The following is a 10580-nucleotide window of genomic DNA, read 5'->3' as shown; positions in this document are numbered from 1 at the left end:
CAGGCAGGTATTCTTCAGGGCATATGATTCTATGCCATATAATGTTATAGAATCAGTGCTCTCTAAATCACTTAGTTGCATTTATGAATAGGTAACTTTTGAGTACAGGTGAATCTTCTGATAAAGTAGTATGAAAATTAAAGAGACAGAGTCAACAGGTACAAAAGTGCAGATTCTGCTCCTGTGCGTTTTGGTTTATAGTTGTCCTCACTGATAGTTGAGGATGCTGTTGAAGTGATGGCTCAGTGTTCAGGAGTCACTAGGCTCAGCTGAAACATTTGAATCAGTAGAGTTTTTAGTTTGATGCCAGTCAATTTCTTTTTCTTTTCAGGGAAAAGTTCAGGCAATAAATAGAGGTAATAAGTACTTTGCATGCCCTAATCATCAAATCCTGGAAGTTTTCAACTGGAAGGGAACTTGGTCAGTAAGTTCAACTCTTACCTCCTTTCACTGGCAGACTGAAGCCTAGGGAAGGGAATGATCTGCATAAATATTTCTTGTTAGTGACTTATCCAAGACACCGTGAGAGTCTTCTGAGGTATACAAAAAAGATGGAGCATTCATGGTAAATTGTTTTTTTTTTCCGGAGACATGCTCTTCTTCTGTCACCCGGGCTGGAATGCAGTGGTACAATCATAGCTCACTGCAACCTCAAACTCTTGGGCTCAAGCGGATCCTCCCACGTTGGCCTCTCAAAGTACTGGGAGTACAGACATGAGTCACTGTGCCCAGCCAGTCAATTGTTCTTTAGCACTCATGACACTTTTGATCCATTTCATGTTGTTAACCAGTCGTGTTAAGGTTTTCTATTGTTTATATGATACTATAAATTATCTAATTTTCAAAACCCACCTACTTTTATATATTTGGAACTGAATTCATATTGGTTTTTATTCCCCAGTATAAATGGCTTTGACATATTTGATCCTACAGAACCTATTTTACGAATTTTAGAGTTTTTTTTGCATACAAACTATAATTATTGTGGTTAATCCATGCATTTAATTTTAATACACGACTATGGTCAAACTCATGAATAGTAGAACTTGTTTTCTACTTTCTGTGAATATCCTACAAACCTGCACAGATCTGCACTGAGGACAACATTGTATGTCTTCAGGTATGTCTTCTGTCCTCTGGGTTCCTCACTTCCCACAGTAAATTTTCTCTGGTTTTCAAAATATCAGGCAAAGGTAGTAGGCCTCCATTCTAGTACTAAGATGTCAAGTTCCTTTTAACATGGGCAAGTCAGCCTTCCTCCTTCTGCCTTTCTGTTTCCACCTAATGGCCTTCCACCCATGACATCCTGTGATTGTGGTTATTCCCCCTGCTTATTTTTCAGAAGTAATCTTTCTCTCATTTAAATTTCTAAAGCATTCGTTATTACTCCTGCTTCCCAATTCTGTTGTGTTCTTTTCTTTCAGACGCTCCTTTAAAGGTAGAATCGTGATTTTCTTCATATCTTTATTCATTTATTCAACAGATACTGATTTAGCATCTATTAATAACCTTGGATGTTTGTATGCATTGTGTATATAACAAAGAACCAAAGTAAATTTTTGTCCGCCACAGGTTTATATTTTAGTGAGAGATTTAGAATTATATGTATATTTAATTTCAGTTGGTGATAATGGAAAAAAGACAGAACAAGGTATAAGAAGTAGGACTTCGAGAGCACTTACTGGTTAAGAGGTCAGAAGCTATTTTGTGTAGCGTGGTGAGCCCTCTGTGGAGGGCTGGGCTCAAATGTGTTCCTAGGCACACAGAGCCTAGAAAATGGCAGGTGCTCAATCAGTGCTTGTTGCATAATTAATGATTAAATGAGTGGGGACAGAGAGAAGAGGGAGACAGAGGGAGAGCGTGTGAACTTTTACATTACAGATTCACAGTGACCAAAAAGGTGGGCTTTTTCTTATGTCATCATGGTCACAAGTATGGGCCATGGAGAAGTGGCCTTCAAAAATTTCCCATCCAGGCCAATTTGAACATAATTGTCCAAATCCAGAGTGGGCAGAAATCAGTGAGCCTGGGGCAAAATTCACATGTCTACAGATCATTTAAGATAGATACATCTAAACCACAGTGCCCTTTGTGTGTTTCTGCAGAGTCCTGTCACCTTTAACCAAGTCACATACGGACATTTAAACTTGATATTTATGATAAACATTTTTAATAAATACATATCAATTCTGCTGTAATTTTGAATTTTTTGGACATTACCAAAATTGTTGGAGTGTTTTTTGCCATCTATCTTTTCTTTAATATTTTATTTTTTGAGGTTTGAAATTTCATATTTATTTAAAATTGAGAAAAATGGATGCTATCTACATGTCATGAAAATAGAATCTAAGGTATAAAATATTTGTATTTGCTTTAAGGCTACGTCTAATTTTCAAACTATATAATATACAAGATGAAATAGAAATGTAGTATTATTTAGTTCTCTTCAGATATTTCTGAGCCAGAATATCACTTCTCCCTTTATATTTAAAATATTTATTATTCCAAGATTTTGCCATTCTCCAAAATTGCCGAAATAAATTTCTGACAAGATGGGCTCCTCTTCTCATCTTCTGCCAAGAATTTCTGGGGTGAAGGCAGACTGGAACTCTCTGCTATGGACTTTGACTTCATACTTTATATACTACAAGCAGAAAAATATTATAGGGATCCAATACTGAAAATGAAAAGACAAAATCAAAGCTGTGTGGTTGAATTCATCCTCCTGGGCTTTTCTAACTTTCCTGAACTCCAGGAGCGACTCTTTGGGATTTTCCTGGTTATTTATGTGGTGACCCTGATGGGAAATGCCATCGTTATAGTCGTCATCTCCTTAAACCAGAGACTCCACGTTCCCATGGACCTGTTCCTCCTGAACTTGTCTGTGGTGGAGGTAAGTTTTAGTGCAATTATTACGCCTGAAATGCTGGTAGTGCTCTCTACTGAGAAAACTACGGTTTCTTTTGTGGACTGTTTTGCACAGATGTATTTCATCCTTCTTTTTGGTGGGACTGAATGTTTTCTCCTGGGAGCAATGGCTTATGACCGGTTTGCTGCAATTTGCCATCCTCTGAACTACCAAGTGATTATGAACAGAGGGGTTTTTATGAAATTAGTAATGTTCTCATGGATCTCAGGGATCATGGTGGCTACTGTGCAGACCACTTGGGTATTTAGTTTTCTGTTTTGTGGCCCCAATGAAATTAATCATCTGTCTTGTGAAACCGCAGCAGTACTAGAGCTTGTGTGTGCAGACACCTTCTTATCTGAAATCTTTGCCTTCACAGGCACCATTTTGATTGTTATGGTTCCTTTCTTGTTGATCCTCTTGTCTTACACTCGAGTTCTGTTTGCCATCCTGAAGATGCCATCAACTACAGGGAGACAAAAGGCCTTTTCCACCTGTGCCTCTCACCTCACATCTGTGACCCTGTTCTATGGCACAGCCAATATGACTTATTTACAGCCCAAATCTGGCTACTCACCAGAAACCAAGAAACTGATGTCACTGTCTTACTCACTGCTTACCCCTCTCCTGAATCCAATCATTTACACCTTGCAAAACAGTGACATGAAAAGGGCTTTGATAAAATTATGTCAAAGAAACGTGGTTTTACACACAGTCTGATTGCATGAGAAGTCATGTGATATTTGGCTACTACCCTATTACACTTTATTGAAATTTAATAAAGGGTGAAAACAGATTGCATTTCTTGGTATGAATACATTAAATTCGTTTTTTTTTTTTTTTTTTTTTTTAAAGACATGGTCTTACTCTGTCACCCAGGCTGGAGTGCAGTGATGCAATCTCTCCTCACTGCAACCTCCACCTCCTGGGTTCAAGTGATCCTCCCACTTCACCCTCCCGAATAGCTGGGACTACAGGCATGCACCACCATGCCCAGCTAATTTTTGTATTTTTTGTAGAGAAGGGGTTTTGCTATGTTGCCTAGGCCAGTCTTTAACTCCTGAGCTCAAACAATCTGCCTGCCTTGGCCTCTCAAAGTGCTAGGATTACAGGTGTGAGCCACTGCACCCAGCCAATTTGTTCAATTTTTAACATTTGAAAATGTATCAGGGAATCTCTCTCTTTCAATAAAGAACTGGTGTCACTTGTTTTTAATAGATACATATGTTTTCATAACATGTGATACAATGGTTTATTCATCCATTTCTCTGTTGTGAACATCCAGGTAGCTACTGGATTATTGTCATTAAGACAATGCTTTAAACACCTTGTTCCATATGCTTACATGTACTGATGTCTATATATCTGTTTGTTAGATTTAAGTGGGACTGATGGGATGAGGAGTGGGTGTGCTTGTAAATTTTACCAGCTGTTGCAAAATTACTTTTCAAAATGATTATAGTTCTTCAGACTGGCCTGAAGGCCCACTGTACTTTGGTAACAGGGTAGAGCTTTAAGAGACCAACAATAGATTGGTGAGGTTTTTATTTTTGGACTGAAAATTTGTTCCATGGATGAGTAAAAAAAAGTGCATCTATTTTGGGGGACCCAGATGGTTCTATACTTGATAGACTCACTGAGCTTATAATCCAAAAGTAAATTTCTCTTGATAGTTTTCCAAATATTTATCCAATGTTGGTCACTAGAGATCTACCTGGGAAGTTTTCAGAATTCTTACTTGATAGTATCATTTTTACTTGCAGAATACTGTTTTCAGAGACTTTTGTTAAATTTCCATTTGTGGGAAATGGGAAATGTCCTACAAAATTTCCTACAAAGCCCCCAGACACTTTGTTTAGAAACAATGACTCATGCATTTTTTTTTGTTGTTGTTCATTGTGGAAATCCAATGCAATTAATTAATTAATTGTGCTTATTTTCTATCATATGTGAATTATATTACTAAGTGTGTGGCCTTTCTCAGAATGTATAATTTCACATTGCAACCTTTGGAATATTTCATGCTTATAGAATAGAACGGAGGGAGAATGAAGACAAGCACCTAAATTGAAGTTGGACCTTGTGGGAGAGAGTCCAGTGAGTTCCCCTGCCAATGAAGGAGTTGGCCATGGAGTGTTTCTTGACTCTAAGCTCAAGACCTCATGCACATGGCTTAGAAACACGAAAGGAGCTGCTGCTGAGTCTTCCCCTCTTTGAACTGTGTGTCAGTTTGAAATATAGAACTTGAGACTAAAATAAAAGACTGTGCTGATTGTTTTGTGACTGCATTTATATTTGCCTTGTTAGTATTAGCTACACTTTGTAGATCCCAATCTCTCCCTGTTTCATATAGGCAGCTTATTACCTTAAGCTTTCCTCATATATTTTAATATGTGATCTGTTTAATGTTTGATTGCCATATTTCATAATAAGCCCTAGGAGGACAGGAACTATATTAATTTGTTCACCGCTGTGCATCATCTGCCTAACACTGTGCCAGGGACAGAGTAGGTGCTTTAGAAAAACTTTTTTTTTTTTTTTTTATTTGAGACTGAGTCTGGCTCTGTCGCCCAGGCTGGAGTGCGGTGGCCGGATCTCAGCTCACTGCAAGCTCCGCCTCCCGGGTTCACGCCATTCTCCTGCCTCAGCCTCCCGAGTAGCTGGGACCACAGGCGCCCGCCACTTCGCCCGGCTAGTTTTTTGTATTTTTTAGTAGAGACGGGGTTTCACCGTGTTAGCCAGGATGGTCTCGATCTCCTGACCTCGTGATCCGCCCGTCTCGGCCTCCCAAAGTGCTGGGATTACAGGCTTGAGCCACCGCGCCCGGCCTAGAAAAACTTTTTAATTAATAATAAGAAGACAATCAGAGGCAAGATGTTAGCTTCAAGATTTGGAGCAGATTCAGGGTGGGTTAGGCATAAGACTGAAACAGAGAGAACTGGTAATGGAATAGTGCTCATGTGGAAGCCTCAGGAGGGTTCTGAAAATAAGTGGGTGGAAGTGGTGGTTTAATTGATTCCTTCTTGTGTGTATGCCTAAGTTACCTTAGTGCTCTGTTTGTTGCATGCACCCTTCAGATTATCTGCCCAGTCTCAATAAGTGGTTTGACCAGTTGGATTCCAAGACCTTGGGCACCTCTTTACATGTTGGTGTAGTCAGTTACAAGGGATGTTCCCTTTTTTGTGAGTCCAAATATGATATATTCATAATGAATTTCCAGTATCTCAAGGTTAGCAGTAAAGGTAGTAGTATTTCAGGGAACATCTAATATCTGATTCTTCCTGTAAGATACACAGTAACTGGCAGTTTAAAATCTTGTTGAATTCTCCAGATGGGAGGTCTTTGGCTTTTGAGGTAGTCCTAAGCACCATTTCCCAAGGTCAGGAATGCTGTCCACATTCTCTTTTACTTTATTTTATTATTTTATTTTATATTATTTTGAGACAAAGTCTTGTTCTGTCGCCCAGGCTGGAGTGCAGTGGCACGATCTCGGCTCACTGCAAACTCTGTCTCCTGGGTTCAAGACATTCTGATGCCTCAGCCTCCCGAGCAGCTGGGATTACAGGCATGTGCCACCATGCCTGGCTAATTTTTGTATTTTAGTAGAGATGGAGTTTTGCCGTGTTGACCAGGCTGGTCTCTAACTTCTGGCCTCAAGTGATCCACCTGCCTTGGCCTCACAAAACGTTGGGATTACAGGCGTGAGCCACCACACCCGGCTCACATTCTCTTTGCATTTGAAGTGAAGTAATGATCCGTAGTCCTTGGATAGTCCCTGGGCTGATAGTCAACTGAAAATATGAGATCGGTGACTTTTGAGAAAGAAACTTGTTATTCTGCGGATCTATTTAGCCATATCTCTCTATCTATATGCATATCTTACCTCTCTGTATCTACCTATATCTATCTATATCTATAAATAGATGAAGATATATACAATTTCATTCAATCTAAATATAATGTAAACAGTTTTTTGTTCGTCAAACTTCTAGGTCTTAAAACCATACGTTTGTGACACAACACTACATCTAACTCCTGGGCTGAATGATGGTGGTGGGCTTATTGTGGCTTGGGTTTTTGGTGGTGGTTCTAGTTTTTAAAATTGTGTGCTATTTACTTTCCAAATATGGGCAAGTAGATGACTTAGAGTTAATTTTTGAGGGATATCACCTTGTTCATTAAGAGGTTTATGACTGGGTGTGGTGGCTCACACTTGTATTCCCAGCACTTTGGGAGCCTGAGACCAGTGGATCACCTGAGGTCAGGGGCTCGAGACTAGCCTGGCCAACATGGTGAATCCTTGTCTCTACTAAAAATACAAAAATTAGCCAGCTGTGGTGGCATGTGCCTATAATCCCAGCTACTTAGGAGGCTGAGGCAGGAGAATCACTTGACCCTGGGAGGTGGAGGTTGCAGTGAGCTGAGATAGTGCTATTGCACTCCAAACTGGGCAACAGAGCAAGACTCTGTCTCAAAAGAAGAAGTTTATTGGCAAAGTAGGGATTCTGTGTTTTTTTGTCCTTTACGTTTTGGTCATACTTTATTGTCCAACCTAGTTTGGGAAGGAAAATCACTGATTCATTTTAAGACTTTAACAATCATTTTGAGTAGGAAAACTGGTGGGGACAAATTTGAATTAAGTTTTTATATTATTGTTCAGTAAGGCAATTATTCCAATTTTTCTGACAGCTTCAAAAAATATTTTGAGTAAAAGATAGTGTGATATTAATTAAGATTAGGTATATATATTCTGCTAAATGCAAGGGAGGTCTTATAATTTTTGTATATTATTTAGGAATATGCCATACATGCATGTAACCTTGTGATAATGAGACTTAAAAAATATTTTGTGATGGTTTAACACACACCAGCTTATTTTTTTTCCTGAGTCTTTATTACATATTAAATTTGGCTTAAACACTTGAATCACTTATTGTATTAGATTCATATCAAATAAATTGATTTTATGTTTAATAAATTAAGAAATAAGATTATGTGAATTCTAAATATGTATAGGTGTATTTGTATTTTGGCTATTCATCGATTTGTAATGTCTTTTGAGGACACAGAGAAACATTATATTTCAGGAATGGTGACTTGGAATTATGTGCCATGGAGGGAAACGCGGTGGCCCATGCAATTATTCATGAATTGAAATGTCCACGAGCAATGGGGGGTGATAGTCATAAGGAAAATAGAATTATATTGGTGCTACGAAATTGCATTGATCTTCAGATAGATAACAAAAGATGTGTGCAATTTACAAACCATTGAAAACAAAATGGTGAAAGCCAGAGTCTTGCAGTAATTCATGAAGAGATCCTCATCTCTCACAATGGGCAAGCTGAAGAACAGTTAGAGTTCAGTAAGTCACAGTGGCTGAACTTCAGTGACACCTGCATGTTTACTCAAGGCAGGTATGTTAAGCCAAAGCTGGAGCCAGAGTTGGAAACATCTGCACTCCATCTGCATCGGATCTGTCTGTGTTTGTGTCTCTGTTTAGTGTTACTCCTCCCTCCAAGGGTGCATTTGGCATGGCCTCCATCAAAGACCAGGTCCGTCTTACTGTCAGAAGCCTGCAAGATAAACTGCTGCCCTCCTGCTAAGGGAGAAATGGTTTTCAACATTATGGTCCCTGATTTTGTCATCCTCTTTGGGATTCTAGAGTATTTCCCACACTTGTGTCAAGCTTTATGGGGGAAGAAAGCATGTGAATTCTTTTGTAGACTATCTGGGACTCCAGCTGGTTACATATGATGGCCCATTTTGGTGCACATTTTAAACGGATGGGCAAATTACAGTAAGGAAAATTCAGAGCTCAAGTGGTTAAGCTGCAATTATAAAGTTCAGCAGAGTCTTCTAAAGCTGTCTCTATATTTCTCTTTTCTTTTCTGCCTGCTTTGAATCTGCTGTTATTAAGCTACTGGTGTTGAGATAAAACTGACTATTTAAAGGTTACGTAAAGATTTTAAAAATAAGTTTAGTCAGTTCTGGCTAAAATAGGAACATTAGAAACTAATTTGAAACTGAAGGAAAAAAAAAGGTAGAGGTCTTTAAAATAAAAACTGCTAGAAAAACTACTTTACTCAAATTCTGGCCCTCAGCTTTCTCTGAATTGTCTATTGGGGCAAGCAAAGTTTAGCCGTGTAAACAAGTTCCAATATCATCAGCCATAACTTGGATCCAGCTATCTTTTATAGATTGGTGAATTTGTATTACTATCTTACGGCTAGAGGTCTGAGGGAAAAGCTATTGGATCTTCATTTGTGCATGTGTTTAAGCATGTTTAGATATGTTTGTGTGATGTATATGTGTTATCTTCCATGTTGTGTTGGCATGCTACCAAATTTACTTATAAGTAAATGAGTACACATAAATCCAAATGCTTTTAAAATTCAAATAAATCTTTAATAAATAAACTGGTTTAAAAATCAGTGGTAAAATAAAAACAAAAATGTCTTCAGAATCATCAGCACACATTTGTGTCTGGGTAAATGAGTTTTATATCTGCCTCTGCTAGATTTTTTAAGGTGTCAGAGTCAGGCACAAAGGTTGTGAGACTGTAAACCCAGTCCAAAGCTGAGTAATCTTTATTTGTGTGATTCTTTTTTTTTGACAAATAAGACTAATTTAAGATTGTTGGTTCATTGAAAACAGCTGAATCTTGTGAGTTATCAGCAAAATGACCTTGTGTTTAAGGTTCTTACTAGGTATTCACCTAATATTCAGACTTAAAAAATGACTAATGTGGAAATAACTTTAAATAATGATTAGCTTTGTATAATGTCTCAGTTTTCAAAAGTAAAAGATAAATTGCTAAAAATAAAAAATTGAATACATGTAAATGAGGTAAGTGCTTGTAAGTGGACTTTTCATGTGATTTAAAATGTTAAAATTATTTTAAATTGAATAATTGATACTCACTGGGTGTCTGGGTCATTTCCAATTAAAAAAAGATTATGACATGTGAAAACATGTTTCCAAAATTGTGCAATAGTTTTATTTATAAAATGCTAACATCTGATATAGAGTTCAAGATTTCTTGTTTCCTAGGTTTTCACTAAAATGTAAGGTAACTAAGAATAATAATTCTAATTAGTGTATAATTCTGTAAGTTATTTTCTTATTGAGAACAAAACAATTTTATGCAATTTGGAGGTTATTTGCAAGTTATTTATTTAAAAAGTAAAAAATCAGTAAGTAGGGAAGAATGATGTGAAAAAAAGTTATGAATATGAAGATATATTTTTGGTAAGGAAATTTATAGAGAAATGAGAATAATTTTATGTGAAAAAGGATCTTGTATGATAAATTTTTGTCCTAAAGTAAAATGACTGACTACTTAGAAAAGAAGGAAGTACACCACTAGTCAGAAAGTCCAAGCATGATAAAGTTCATGAAGGGGACTTTAAGAATTTTGTATGTGATGACTATAATTAAAATGAAATTATTTATAGTAGTCTTTCTAGGATTGATCTCCTATGTTAAAATAAGATTTTTAAGATACTTATTTGTTCTTAATGATATTCCAAGAAATTTTGTTTTTAATTCTGTAATGTTTCTTTTGAAAACTTCTCAGATTCACATCTCAGAAGATCAACTTTTATTTTGTCTTGACACTTTCAGCTTTTTCTCCCTTTGAAAAGGCCTGGGATAATAACTCTCCTTCAGC

The 10580-nt window shown here is 37.4% G+C and overlaps 1 protein-coding gene across 1 annotated transcript; it reads left to right on the top strand.

Annotated features, from left to right (window-relative positions):
* The first annotated feature begins 2403 nt into the window (after positions 1-2403).
* On the top strand, positions 2404-3732 carry LOC101015390 (olfactory receptor 10A3-like). Its single transcript, XM_003919394.3, has one exon. It carries the CDS (start codon positions 2618-2620, stop codon positions 3626-3628), a length of 1011 nt encoding a protein of 336 aa, XP_003919443.3. The 5' UTR covers positions 2404-2617; the 3' UTR covers positions 3629-3732.
* The last annotated feature ends 6848 nt before the right edge of the window (positions 3733-10580 follow it).

This window comes from Papio anubis, chromosome 12, assembly GCF_008728515.1.
Source record: "Papio anubis isolate 15944 chromosome 12, Panubis1.0, whole genome shotgun sequence".
In the NCBI taxonomy this organism is placed as follows: domain Eukaryota; kingdom Metazoa; phylum Chordata; class Mammalia; order Primates; family Cercopithecidae; genus Papio; species Papio anubis.
Note: the sequence above shows the minus strand (reverse complement) of the source record. Positions and strands in the feature narration are given on the sequence as shown.

What these genes read in the sequence shown, in the direction of transcription:
- LOC101015390 (XM_003919394.3), top strand. Translation starts at nt 2,618, where the DNA reads ATGGACTTTGACTTCATACTTTATATACTACAAGCAGAAAAATATTAT.